The sequence below is a fragment of the Musca vetustissima genome, unplaced genomic scaffold, assembly GCF_032173495.1.
Source record: "Musca vetustissima isolate MV318-11 ecotype Yass unplaced genomic scaffold, APGP_CSIRO_Mvet_v1 utg68149, whole genome shotgun sequence".
NCBI lineage: Eukaryota > Metazoa > Arthropoda > Insecta > Diptera > Muscidae > Musca > Musca vetustissima.
The window spans coordinates 172,135-186,746 of record NW_026877051.1 but is presented as its reverse complement, the minus strand read 5'-3'; the positions used below and the strand labels follow the sequence as shown (position 1 = coordinate 186,746).

At 34.9% G+C, this 14,612-nt stretch overlaps 2 protein-coding genes across 2 annotated transcripts; both read right to left on the bottom strand.

The window, feature by feature from the left end:
• Positions 1–2,269: 2,269 nt before the first annotated feature.
• LOC133321573 (lipase 3-like) lies at positions 2,270–3,591 on the bottom strand. The gene is made up of 4 exons (XM_061530658.1): positions 3,514–3,591; positions 2,745–3,458; positions 2,437–2,686; positions 2,270–2,331 (listed from the first exon to the last, which is right to left on the bottom strand). The coding sequence occupies exons 1-4, from the start codon at positions 3,589–3,591 to the stop codon at positions 2,270–2,272; spliced, it is 1,104 nt and encodes a 367-aa protein (XP_061386642.1).
• A 6,489-nt stretch (positions 3,592–10,080) lies between these two features.
• On the bottom strand, positions 10,081–11,407 carry LOC133321572 (lipase 3-like). Its single transcript, XM_061530657.1, has 3 exons — positions 11,336–11,407; positions 10,563–11,273; positions 10,081–10,494 (listed from the first exon to the last, which is right to left on the bottom strand). The coding sequence occupies exons 1-3, from the start codon at positions 11,405–11,407 to the stop codon at positions 10,081–10,083; spliced, it is 1,197 nt and encodes a 398-aa protein (XP_061386641.1).
• Between the last annotated feature and the right edge of the window lie 3,205 nt (positions 11,408–14,612).

The following is a 14,612-nucleotide window of genomic DNA, read 5'->3' as shown; positions in this document are numbered from 1 at the left end:
TAATAAGTTGGAACATGCTGCTGATCAGCATTTGACCACCGGACCTTCCAGATCCTCAGCACGTATCTGTCAGTAGGTTTCCATCTTCATCTCTATAGGGGATGTGCCTGCACAACCCAGAGTTCATACGAGAGCTAGACATGTACCCTTTCTAACACCCTTGGAATTTTCGGATTCCGATCTTCCAACGAGGAGTTATCATCCCGGCCATCAAAAGTAAGGACTTTTCTTTAATCACCAAAAACAACAACATCCAAATTTTGAAAATTAGTATTCTTCTCTTTTAAATCTTCAATCATATATGTGTAAAGTTACAAACCTTAACATGCATTGGTATTCATTTACCAGCCCAACGAAAATCTTGAAAATTTAAAATCGAGAATGGGGGAGATCCCCTTAGCAAACCAACCATTAAACACTGATCTACTAATTATAAAAATATATTAGAGGTTTAGAAGTGTAAAAAATTTCAATTCAATTCTTATAACAATTGTGAACATTTTTCTTATGAAGTGTAAATTGTTAGTGGAAGCTTTTTATACCCTACACAACTATGTTGTCAGGGTATTATAGCTTTGTGCAGCCCCAAAATTTTATAACGCCGCGAAATATTAGTCCTAGACCCACCATTAAGTATACCGATCGGTATATCTCGACTAGCTGAGTCAATCTAGACATATGTGTCCGTCCGTCCGTCCATTATAATTTTTAAACACGATACAGGCCGCAGTTATGGACCAATCTTCACGATATTTTGCATGTAGGGTGGGTTCTGGCCAATGAAGACCCTATGGTTTTTGGTAAAGATTGATTAATATTTAGGAGATGAAATGAAACAAATAATTAATTTTTGTCGGAGAAGGGGATCGGCCCAAAGAATAAGCGTGCCAGTTTTGATAAATATCGGACTTTTGTGTGAAAAATTACAAAATTTTTATTTTATAGCGTATATATTTACACCTATAGGACATAGACCCGAGAAGTTGATGATGTATCAAAGATGAGTGGTTTGCCTTTAAATTGATATCAATTATATTGTCGTATGTACTCCGATGTGGGAGATACACTTCCATATTTACAGGTGCTTACGTATTCATATATTATTAAGTAACCCATTACCACACTAGAGGGCGGAAATATAGCGCTGATCGCTTTTTCGGTGATGATCAGATAATAATTTTGGGATGAAGTGGACCGAAAACTTAATTTGTTGTGTGTGTTTTTTTTTCGAGTCGATCTATAGACCATAATTATAAGCCAAACATCACAACACAACCCACGGTGAATGGAATCTGGACAAGTAATTAGAAGGGCTGTACTGAATATTAATAGTATTTGTTCACCGCTAGTCGGTCAGGAGGGTGCAAATATCGCGAAATATTGCCCAAGTTCAGAATGTATTACCACAGAAAGTTAGATTTGTATGTAAGTTGTGTAGGGTATCATACGGTCGACCCAGTCCGACTATACTGCTAAGCTCACTGGTTTAATTCAATATTTACATATTTATTGGGCAATTATATATAAAACTAATATGTATATGGCATTTATTAATTATCTTATTGAAAATGTTTATACAAAACTACATGGCATTTTTAATTGGCACAGTTAATATCGACAGAATCAAGACAATTGGAAACAATATTACAATATAAAAAACTAACATAATTAAATTCCAATAAAGTATTTATTTTTCATTATTTGATCACAACACTTTTAAAAAAGAACGTATCTGAAAAAATATTATTTATGGAAAAAATATTATTTTAATGATCAAAGCCTTGTATTACTTTCAAACAATTTTCTTTAAAAAATTCTCGCCTTGTGTTGGGTGTTGAAAAAATATTTAAAAATCCACGCATGAATGACTTTGGACAAAATATTCTTTTAAAGATCCAAACCTTGTATTACTTTAAAAAAAAAATACTCTTTTAAAAACCACATCTGGCTTTGGAAAAAATATTTTTTTAAAACCACGCCTGGCTTTGGAAAAAAATTCTTTTAATGATCCAAGCCTCGTATTACTTTAGAAAAAAATTATTTTAAAGAGCTACTGCTTGTATGACTTTTAAAAAAATATTATTTAAAAAATCGAAGCCGTATAAGGGACTTAAAAATGTTCTACCCAAAAATACTCCCCTTATAGAGATTTAGAAAACATATTGTATTAAAATCCACGTGTGTTATTTATTTTTTAAATGGTATACTAATTTATATTACAATAATTTAAATTTATTTTTGGTCTATTATACTTAGAATTATGAAACTATTAATCCTGAGAGTCTTCACTTTGTAATACCTCCTCCGTATCCTGCATAATTTTCATTACAACTGGATTAATGCGTTTTTTAATATTATAACCCCACATAAAATCGAAATGGGCAAATTTCTTCAAATTTACAAAATGTAAAACACTTCTATTCCCGAGAACACCACTGAATTTCTCAACATCCGGTTTCGTAGAGAAATCATCAAAATCACTATAGTAAAACTGAAAAGGGAATCGCGGCTGTATATTTTTCACATCATAATCCGGAGGTGTGGTACGATTATAATGCTCTAAATTCCCCTGACTGCCATAGTCATACTGGCGAAAATGTCCCGACAAATAAAGTTGAATAAAATGAAATGATTGGCGGGCTGAAGTACTTGCCGGGTGGGTTTCATAAACATCCGGTAAAATGGACTAGAAGAAGAAAATCCGATAATGATTATTTTTATTTTTTTTTTCGAATTCTACTTACTTTTTGTATAAAATCCGACATGCCACCATTCAGCAATGCCAGCAGAACGGTGCAAACCTCAATGGAAGCCTTACGATTATTACATGTTTTAAATAAACGCCCAGCAATCGGTATATACCTCGTAGTAGTATAACTCACCAGGCCATCCATTGGGGTATGCATATTTACAAAGGGCGCCAAGGAAAGGATCGGTGGAGCTCGTGCATGCTTGAGATAGGCAATGGGGGCAAACATATGCAGCGATTTTAATTTTCGATTATATTCCGGTTGCATGGAAAACAGAACAAATAAAATCGCTGTACCCTGAGAATGCCCCAAATAGTGAAGCCGAGTCTGCTGGGTCTTCTCCAAAATATAATCGATGGTATTGGGTAAATCCATGACTGCAATTTCATGCCAAGAAAATTCCCAAAATTTCGGAGAATCTGTTGATAGTTTTAAGTGGTGTTTTCCATAGGTATTGCCTCGAGCATTACCCAACCACACATCATAGCCGTTATCCACCATTTCATACACCAGGGCATCCTTTAGGCCACGCATAACCCAACAATCCGAGGAACTCATTAAACCATGCATTAGGAGAACCGCTGGACCGGGTGTAGATCTCGTCTCATTGTTTCGTCCAATTATACGAAACACCGTCAAAACATAACCATCTTCCGTAATGACTGTATGTGTTTCACTTCCATATCCAGCCGCATGGATACGATCAGCCTGCATACGGAAAGTGATTAGAATTCTGATTTTCTTCTCGAAATTAGTTACTTACAGTTATCTGTGTGCTGGCATTCAAATACTGCATTAGAACAATTAAAATAATTAAATATCCGACCACAAGTGATTTCATTGTCACCGTTAGATCTTGGCGGATCGAATGCTTAGAGAGAAATGGTCACAGAACGCCCAGATGATTTCTATAAACTAATCTTTATGGGGTAAAATACCTTCAGATGAAATAATCTGTACCGCAAACGAAATACCCTACGGAAATATGAACGGACTTTTTAAAGATTATTTTTTCAAGGGCCATCCATACAAGGCGTGGATTTTTTAAAGAATATTTTTTCAAGGGCTATCCATACAAGGCGTGGATTTTTTAAAGAATATTTTTTCAAAGGCCATTCAAGGCGTGGATTTTTTAAAGAATATTTTTTCAAGGGCCATCCATACAAGGCGTGGATTTTTTAAAGAATATTTTTTCAAGGGCCATCCATACAAGGCGTGGATTTTTTAAAGAATATTTTTTCAAGGGCCATCCATACAAGGCGTGGATTTTTTAAAGAATATTTTTTCAAGGGCCATCCATACAAGGCGTGGATTTTTTAAAGAATATTTTTTCAAGGGCCATCCATACAAGGCGTGGATTTTTTAAAGAATATTTTTTCAAGGGCCATCCATACAAGGCGTGGATTTTTTAAAGAATATTTTTTCAAGGGCCATCCATACAAGGCGTGGATTTTTTAAAGAATATTTTTTCAAGGGCCATCCATACAAGGCGTGGATTTTTTAAAGAATATTTTTTCAAGGGCCATCCATACAAGGCGTGGATTTTTTAAAGAATATTTTTTCAAGGGCCATCCATACAAGGCGTGGATTTTTTAAAGAATATTTTTTCAAGGGCCATCCATACAAGGCGTGGATTTTTTAAAGAATATTTTTTCAAGGGCCATCCATACAAGGCGTGGATTTTTTAAAGAATATTTTTTCAAGGGCCATCCATACAAGGCGTGGATTTTTTAAAGAATATTTTTTCAAGGGCCATCCATACAAGGCGTGGATTTTTTAAAGAATATTTTTTCAAGGGCCATCCATACAAGGCGTGGATTTTTTAAAGAATATTTTTTCAAGGGCCATCCATACAAGGCGTGGATTTTTTAAAGAATATTTTTTCAAGGGCCATCCATACAAGGCGTGGATTTTTTAAAGAATATTTTTTCAAGGGCCATCCATACAAGGCGTGGATTTTTTAAAGAATATTTTTTCAAGGGCCATCCATACAAGGCGTGGATTTTTTAAAGAATATTTTTTAAGGATCATTTCAGGCGAGGACTTTTTAAAGAATATTTTTTAAGGATCATTTCAGGCGAGGACTTTTTAAAGAATATATTTTAAGGATCATTTCAGGCGAGGACTTTTTAAAGAATATTTTTTAAGGATCATTTCAGGCGAGGATTTTTTAAAGAATATCTTTTCAGGCGTGGACTTTTTAAAGAAATGATGATCCTTGAAAAGATATCAAGGATCATTTCAGGCGTGAACTTTTTAAAGAATATTTCTTTAAGAGCCAACACAAATGTATATTGCCAGTCAGTTAGTGTAGCGCTAATAAAAATAAATTATTCCTGATATTTCTACAAGTCATTTTATGGTAATAAAAAAACTTTGTAATGAATTGTAATATGTTTATATTTATTCACAGTTATAGAAAAAGAAGTGGAGGTGAATGCAATTGATTGTCATTGTTATGCCGTACGTGTCAAGATTCTAGATACAGAGAAAAATTATCGATTTGTATCAGGTGTGGACTGTGACTATCTCAGTTTAATTTTAATCGCTGGCAATAAAGTTTGCTCTTGGTGTCATCCTTAACATACATTAATATATTTGTTTTATTAGTATAAAAATAGATTTTTTTATATTTTTGCAGTGTTAGAAAAATCTAAAAGTTATCCAATTATTATTATCAAATTTCTTATTGGTTCGGAATTAATTTCATCAAAGAAAGATGATGATTTTATTGCAAAAATATATTCTATCTATATACACTTTTAATAAGTAAAAGTACCTATTTTATTAGCTTGGAGTGTGGCGTATCGGCATTTAACTACTCAGCAAATATATGAAAAACAAAATAATTATATATAGAAAAATAACTAATTAATCGACTTTGTAATTACAGTATATTATTTATATATGGATTGTTTTGATCCCATTACCTCATTGAGAAAAATTCATTCATCAACATTGTAGGTTCTACAATCCTCGCCTTATACATGAGCCTTGAAAAAATATTTCTTAAAAATCCTCGCCTTATACATGAGCCTTGAAAAAATATTTCTTAAAAATCCTCGCCTTATACATGAGCCTTGAAAAAATATATCTTAAAAATCCTCGCCTTATACATGAGCCTTGAAAAAATATTTCTTAAAAATCCTCGCTTTATACATGAGCCTTGAAAAAATATTTCTTAAAAATCCTCGCTTTATACATGAGCCTTGAAAAAATATTTCTTAAAAAACCTCGCCTTATACATGAGCCTAGAAAAAATATTCTTTAAAAAATCCACGCCTTATATATGAGCCTTGAAAAAATATTCTTTAAAAAATCCACGCCTTATATATGAGCCTTGAAAAAATATTCTTTAAAAAATCCACGCCTTATATATGAGCCTTGAAAAAATATTCTTTAAAAAATCCACGCCTTATATATGAGCCTTGAAAAAATATTCTTTAAAAAATCCACGCCTTATATATGAGCCTTGAAAAAATATTCTTTAAAAAATCCACGCCTTATATATGAGCCTTGAAAAAATATTCTTTAAAAAATCCACGTCTTATATAGACTTTGTACAAATATTCCTTAAAAAAGCCAGGTCTTGGTTTGATCCTTGCAAATATATTCTTTAAAAAATTCACGTCGTACATGTCCCTCGAAAAAATATTCTTTAAAAAGTGAGCGCCTTGTATGGCGCTGGTAAAAATATTCTTTAAAAAATCCACACCTTGTAAGAGCCTTGAAAAATAATCTTTAAAAAATGCGCACCTTGTAAGACCTTGAAAAAATAATCTTTAAAAAATCCGTACCTGAAAAAATATTCTTTAAAAAATCCGCGCCTTATATATGAGCCTTGAAAAAATATTCTTTAAAAAATCTACGACTTGTATGGCTTTTCAACAAAATATTCTTTAAAAAACCCACGTCTTGTGTTGGTCCTTGAAAAATATTCTTTAAAAAATTCTTACAGAGGCCCATTAAGGAATTCAAGTTTTTAAATAACAATGTTTTTTTTAACAATTCCTGCATTTGTTGTCGTCCTGCCATCGGCACACTCCACACCTTTCGGCAGTAGCGTAACAACAAATAAAATTATAGCCACTAGAACGTTTTTGAAATTCATAGACTTCAGAAAACTTCCGTATTTGATGTGACATGAAAAGGGTATATAGCTTCTCAAAGTGATTTGTATTCTTCGAATGAGACACTGAAAACGTGATTACAATAATTTAATTACAATAGCTATATTGAAACCAAGAGACATGAGGTTGGGTTTCCTTTGCAATGCTAGTTACATTTGCGTACATTAGAATGAGATATGGCATATTGGCGAATGATTTAGTATTTCATAAAAATGAGGGAGTACCCTTTATAAGAAAAAAACTTGACATGTCATAATCCTGCCTAGAACCGAATTATAAGAAATGAAAAATATAAGAAATAGAAGAATGGACTATGTACACCATAGAAGAATGGGCGATGTTGTATAATGTAAGCAGAAAAGTTATTTTCTTAGGAACTGTTGACTGAAATAATATGGAAACTGAAAAGTGTCTAGGACGACAAATACGATTCCCGGAAGAAAATACTAAACAAACAAGCTGCAAAATGACAATCGGCTTTGTCTACATATACAGTGGTGATTACATATTTAGCACACAACTGCAGACAATATTTGTTTGATATAATTCCAAATATTTTATGGAAGAGCAGAAAATTGCCATCAACAATGATATACCTCTTTCTGGTACCACCCACGAAAATATCAAAATTTTGGGAAATTGTATACAGCGTTATCCATGTCGTGATTTCAAAAGTAAACGTAAATAAGACAAACTGTATGAATATTGGTAGCCCCATAAATAGGGTTATTGGTGTTAAATCCCATAATCTTAGATAATATCGCTACGAAGAAAAAATACGCGGCTTTGAAATGTCTTTTGCAATAATGCCATATTCGCTCAGGTTGTATTACATGCGGCACCGTCTTGTTGAAACCACATATTCCCCAAGTCGTATTCTTCAATAGCATGCAAAAAAAATCGGTTATCACAGGAACATTTTCGAAGGAGTAAGGTCCAATCACTACTTTTGGACCTAAGAGACTTTTTCTGGATGTATTGGTCTCTTTTCAATTACTGGAGGATTCTCGAAACCCCGAATTTTTCATTTGATATGTGTCGTACATTAACAGATATATAACCCAAAATAGGTTAGCAGCCTATTAAATAAGCTTCCTCCAAGAACGTTTTTAATAAAGGCTTTTGTTTTTACGTAGTCCCCATTTAATTATTTTATGATCGTAGAAAAAATTCCAAACCAAACTCATGTACCTTGGCATTCCGAATTCTAAGTTGCTAAACCAGGGATGCCATCTATCATTGTCTAGAAAAAACGAATTAGTATTTGCATTTTTTCTCTGGGTGGCGCTATTTCTTGTCATTCATATTTTTGTGTTATCCTCATGTGTTTATGCCGAAGTTTGATATTAGAATTTCCGAGAGCTTCAAATGCATTTCATTTGCAGTTGGATGAAAGACTCTTTTTGTTCTACAAATAATCGAAAACCACTTTGAAAAAAAATTTATACCTCCGTTTGGATTCGAACACAGCTCTTATAACTTTGTAATTTGGCCATGGACTACGACACCGCCTTGTTTTGATATAGCTTCCATAAGGATACTTTGAATGTCCAATTTCTGCTTCGTAGATGATTTGTCAGCTGCAGCCTGTGCTAGGTGATTGGGCCGCCATCTATCGTTGCCTAGAAACAATGCCTCCTTGAATTTTGTACAGTTCTTGGGATATTTGTTTATTTAGTGTTGCAATTTGTTTCCATCCGGGTGTCGCCATATGATCTAAGTCCTATTTTTTGTAATTCCTATTAATGTGTTGATGCCTAGATTTCTTATTAGATTGTCAGAGACTTCGGATGCAATTCATTCAGTGGCGATAAGCTTATTTCAGACAAATATTCGAAAAAAATTTAAAAAATATTCCTCTTGGCTGCGAATCACACCCGTGTCCCATATGTTATTGTTTGGTACTGAACCACAATAATCGCCCAGTGTTTTGACATAGCTATAATAAAATTGGTCCTGGCGAAGTATATACGTACATAAAAGGCCCAAATCCTGCTTCGTGTTTGCTGCTTTATCATTGTTTTATTCCAGCTAAATAGATGGCCTGCTGTAGCCTGTCCTTAGTGATGGGACTGCCCTCTATTGTCACCTAGGATGTGCAGTGGTTGCAGTCCTTGCTTATTTATTGTTGCATTTCTCTCTAGGCGGCGCTATGTGTGAATGACGAGATTTATAAATGTAATGTCAGAGGTGCTTCGAATGCATTTCATCTGGAGGGGTGCGTAAGACTATTTTTCGTTATTCGAAAATAACAATTTGAAATCGGTAACCATAAGTTTGTGCATTATGACACCAGACATAGCTCTCATAAAATATTCTCTGCTGATTTTAGGTACATTAAATGTGTGCAGGGGTTGTGGTCCATGCTTATTTATTATTGCAATTAATTCCTCAGGTTGGCGCTTTCTTCTGCTGTCCTCATTTGGATGCTTCTTATTAGAACGCTAGGGTATTCGGCCGCATTTCATAAGAATATATGCCTTATTTTTTACAATTAGTATTTCCTCCTGACACTGCGTTGCACTTCCGCGCTCCCATGTTCTGACCTAGTTCTCAAACACGTCAATTTTACATGCACTGCTAATTTAATTTTAAGTATGGCATTTTCAATGGAAGAATACATTTTTGAAAAAAGCGAAATATTGTGGATCCGCCTCTAGACTTATGTCGATTATTTAATACTTCTATTAACAAGGAGATATTATGATGTATTTTAAGCGGATTAGGGGCTCATTTTAATTAGGGATACGTAGTCGAGCGCAAAAGTCGACTTTTAGACATTTCGATTTTTGCCTTTGACGTTTCGATCTTTCGACTTTGTCAAACATGTTCAAAATCGATCTTGAAAAGTCGACATTGCGATTTTTTCAAAGAACAAAAGTCGACTTCGACTTTTAGATTTTTCAATACAAAAAGTTGATTAGTCGAAAGTGGCTTTACTTATCCCTAATCTTAACACTTCAAGACATCAATCATTAGCTCCCGAGCAGAATATAAAATAATTTATTTCGTTATTAATGTCGCGTACGTGAGAATAATTTAAAATGGTCCTTCCATAAATATCCTATCTAAAAAGTTTGTAGTAAAACTTCATAAGAACAAAGGAATTAAGAATAAATATATTTAAATTAAACTAAAATTTGTTCTACATACTTCTATATCACATACAAATTTATCTTAGTTTTAAAAATCCGTAATACTTATGATTTCCTCTCCTGCTGCAACAACTGCTCCACCTTATTCATTTGCCGCACTATACCATTATTTAAAATTCTCTTCACATCCGAACTCCACAAGAAATCACCGTGAGCAAAATTCTTCTCTTTAACGTAATGTGGTGTACATCGTTTACCCAAAACGTGGGCCAATTTTTCAACATCCTCTCGCGCAGACAGGACATCATTATCACTGTAATATAAATTTAAAGGAAATCGAGGTTTAATATTGGCCAGCGGATAATCGGGTGGCGAGGTGCGGTTGTAACGTCGCAAATTTCCCTCTACACCGTAATCATATGGCGTGAAACGTCCCGACACATAGGCCTGCACAAGATGTATAAATTGATGGGTGGAACATCGTGCCGGATGGGTTTTAAATATTTCCGAATACAGGGACTAGAAAAAAAATAATTTTAGAATTTAAATTATTTCAAAATTTTAAAGACAATCGCTTTCGCACTCACCCTGGATATATGTGTGGAATAACCTAACATCAGTGTCAGCAAAATTTCACATATTTCCGGTTGCGCCATAGGACTGCGACATTTTGGTATGCCAAGCAATTTTTGTAAAATGGGATTTTGTACAAATGATCGATCTCCATAGATGGGATCCAAATCGCTATATGTACCCAAGAGCGGTGCAGCCAAATGTATTGGCTTCGAGCGGGCATGTGACATAAAGCCAATCGGTGCAAACAAATGACTAGTTTTCAATTTCTCATTATACCGCGGTTGTGTGGAGAGTAAGGCCATCAATATTGCCGAACCCTGAGAATGACCAAAATAATGTAGGCCAGATTGTTGGGTAATTCGTAGAATATAATCTATAGTTGTGGGTAGATCTTTTGCCGCAACATCATCCCATGAATATTGCCAAAATCGTCGATCAGTATCGGGTAGAGTAGTATGACGATTACTATATGGATTGCCACGAAAATTTCCCAGCCACACATCATAACCATTGTCGGCTAAATTGAAGGGGATAGCATCTTGGGGTCCACGCAATATCCATGCATCTGAGGAACTTAATAAGCCATGCATCATTAGGGCTATGGGTTTGTGGCCTCCGCTCACTGTTGAATTTGTTAAGCGAAATACTCTTAAAATGTAACCATCTTTTGTGGGAATTTTGTGGGTCTCAGCGGAATAGCCATGGCTTCTTATGCGATCAGCCTTAGTAGAAAAAGGTGAAAAAGATATTAAAATATTTTTATTTGAGAGTGTTTCGTACTTACTGTGGTCCGAGGAACAGCGTGACCCACAGATAGGGATAATACTAACGGTATTATTATTAGAATTATGTTCATATTTGTAAATAACAGGAAATTATAATCTCTGTGCCGAAATTTTTACTGAATTTAGTTGAGGTGAACTTGAGAAGAAGAATATTCAAATTTTCGCCGCCTTCTTAAATAGGAGTCTAATGAAAGACATAAGAGGATAATACAAAATAGGAGAAAAGGAACCATCCAGTCGAAAATGGCAACACTGCATAAGCAGGGACCCCAACCACTTCAAAAATTAAGGAGGTGTTGTTCTAGACATCGATAGATGGCAGCCCAATCACAGTGTAGTGAATAGTGTGCCAGACTACAAACTACATACCGATCGGACTAGATGAAATGCATGTGTGCAACCGAAGATTGGTCAGTAATTTTCATAAATCATTGGTTTTATTCCGGCTAACTAGATGACTGGTCTACTGTCCCCTTTTTTAAGGATGGGTCTGCCATCTACCGATGTCTAGAATTGCAGCGTTCTTTAATTGTAGACAATATCACATGCCATTCCTATTTGGTGTTATCCTCATGGACTTCAGCTATGAGGATAACACCAAATAGGTAATAAAACAAAGTAGGAATGAAAGAAAATAGAAATAATGACAACAACACTACGCAATATATAGAGAGTCGTTGTTTTAGGCATCGTAAGATGGCAACCACCTAGGGCAGGCTACAAGTGAGCAATCGTTTACTTCGCTGGAATAAAAACAAATGATTAACGAACGCATGGAATAATCGAGAAAAGTGGCTATGATTTGTAAAAGACCTATGATCGCATGAGAAGTAACAAGATAACAAATCAAATCGGAAATCTTCATTTGACTTCCACAATGGTCGTGATGATAGAATGGTTTATGGACCTATTCTTTGTCCATAATAAGATCCTAGGGCTAGCAATATACATTAGTTTTCTATAAGAAAACCATCATTGAAAAGAACTAGCGCCCTCCAGACGCAAATGGTAACGCTAAATAAGAAGTTGTTGTTTTTAGACATCCATATATGGCAGCCACTATCACCTAGGAGAGGCTGTAGCTGTCCAATCCCCTACTTAGTTGGAACAAAACCAATGATTAATGAAACTAACTAAACAAAATCGGCATCGACACATGAGAATAACACAAAATAGGAATGATAGAAGATAGCGGCACCCAGAGGAAAATGGCAACAACACTATATAAGCAAGGATCTCAACCAATACCCAAAATATAAAAAGGCGTTGTTTCTAGGCATTGTTAGATGAGAGGCACCTAGCACAGGCTGGGAAAGAAAGATGAAAATTTACGAATATGAATTTATTGTCGTTGAGGGTACTATGTAAAATATTATAAGCAGCATGTTTGTAGAGTTTATGGAGATCTAAAAACCCCTTTTAAGGCTCAAGAAAATAATGACTAAAAATCGCACAACGATTCGAGGCAGAAGAAGGATGTTTTCCAAAAATATTCCTTATTCGATTTGACTGAAGATAAGATATCACAAAAATAATCTGCAATAATATTATACTCCACTTAGTCGGAAAAATTAAAGACCACCATCAAGAAACTCGTGTTACGATAAGGAGTGTCGTAATGCTACTGATGTGAAAAACGCAGCGTATAGAGCAACCCTGCAGATAGTAACAACACGCAATGCGATGGAGATTTATCGAGAGATAAGTAAAGAGGAGAAACGTATTTTCAAAAAAAAAAGGGGAAAGAACTAAAACACGTGAGCGGGAACAAATTGAGATGTACGGGAGTCAGAACGAAATCCGGAAATTTTACCAAACCAAACTCATACTCTACAGGACGCTTATCCTTGACCTTGATTTGTACTAGCTATTCCCGGACATCGGCATTGTCAGACGTATTGAGCTGCAGCGACTACGTTGGCTAGGTCGTGTTGTGAGAATGAATGAAGATGTCCCTGTTCAGAAGGTATATAAAAGCGAACCAGCTGATGGTTCATGCATGAGGGCCAATAAATTTTCGAAAAAAAAAACAATCGGGATGCTTGCAAAGGTTTTTTCTAAGATCAACAAAGGGATATATTCGCATGATCCCGCAACAAATCAGCAATCGATTGTGTGTGTAATCGAAGACGAAGAAGCACTGCGAAATAAATAGTCGAAAAACTGATCATATGGCGACTGTTCAGCTAGAGCAATGTGGGATAGTTTATTCCGAAACAAATCATTAATCGATCTTGTGTGTAATCGAAAACGAAGATGCACTGCGAAATAAATGGTCGCAAAACTGATCATGTGGCGACTGTTCAGCTAGAGCAATGTAGGATAGTTTATTTATAAGATATGATATATAAGTCTTCAGAGAAATTCGAAAAAATAACATGGGAACGTTTAGACAATCAAAATGCGAGCTCTCTGGTGTACTATATACAGAACACCTTCTGCATATCTTCTATAAACAAAATAGCTTCTGCATACGGAAGACTTCTCCAGGTTTTTTTTTTTTTTTGGACTGAAGATCTTCTTTAGACAGAAGACATTATGCAGGTCAGCTATGGACAGAAGGTCTTCTGAAGGTTTGTATTTTAAAGACAGAAAATCTTATCACGTTTTTTATTATATAGAACACCTTCTACCTTGCCCAGATTTTTCACAAACAGACAGAAGACCTTATATATCTTGTGTACTATATACAGAACACCTGTTGTATATCTTCTATAGACAAAATAACTTCTGCCTACGGAAGACTTCTACAGGTTTTTTTTTTTTTTGACAGAAGATATTCTTTAGACAAAAGGCATTATGCAGGTCAGCTATGGACAGAAGGTCTTCTGAAGGTTTGTATTTTAAAGACAGAAAGTCTTATCATGTTTTTTATTATATAGAACACATTCTACCTCCCACAGGCTTTTCACAAACAGACAGAAGACCTTATATAGGGATTTTTAAACAGAAGAATATCTCCAGGTCTTCCATAGGTGACCTTCTACAGAGTTTCAAAAGACAGAAAACATTCTGCTGTTCTCTGGAACACCATTAAAGAAACCAGAATTTAAAATTGCTGCCACTTCGGTTGGCAAATTCAGAAAACCTTCTCTAAGTTGTCCATATCCAGATGACCTTCGACAAAGTTTCAATAGATAGAACACCTTCTACAGTTCTTCCAGAGACATAAGACCTTTTTCAGCTCTTCTACGTTTTTTCTTACAACCAAAGAATACGCAATGTGAAAACTGTTACAACTTCGGTTCAACATAAAATTCTAAAAATTGTATGATA

Bases quoted from the DNA above. Each gene is read 5' to 3' on its own strand.
- LOC133321573 (XM_061530658.1), bottom strand. From the start codon at position 3,591: ATGAAATCACTTGTGGTCGGATATTTAATTATTTTAATTGTTCTAATG. The intron at 3,459-3,513 runs GTAAGTAACTAA...TTCCGTATGCAG, and splicing joins ATGCCAGCACACAGATAACT to GCTGATCGTATCCATGCGGC. The intron at 2,687-2,744 runs GTAAGTAGAATT...TTCTTCTTCTAG, and splicing joins TGTCGGATTTTATACAAAAA to TCCATTTTACCGGATGTTTA.
- LOC133321572 (XM_061530657.1), bottom strand. From the start codon at position 11,407: ATGAACATAATTCTAATAATAATACCGTTAGTATTATCCCTATCTGTG. The intron at 11,274-11,335 runs GTAAGTACGAAA...TTTTCTACTAAG, and splicing joins ACGCTGTTCCTCGGACCACA to GCTGATCGCATAAGAAGCCA. The intron at 10,495-10,562 runs GTGAGTGCGAAA...TTTTTTTTCTAG, and splicing joins ATTCCACACATATATCCAGG to TCCCTGTATTCGGAAATATT.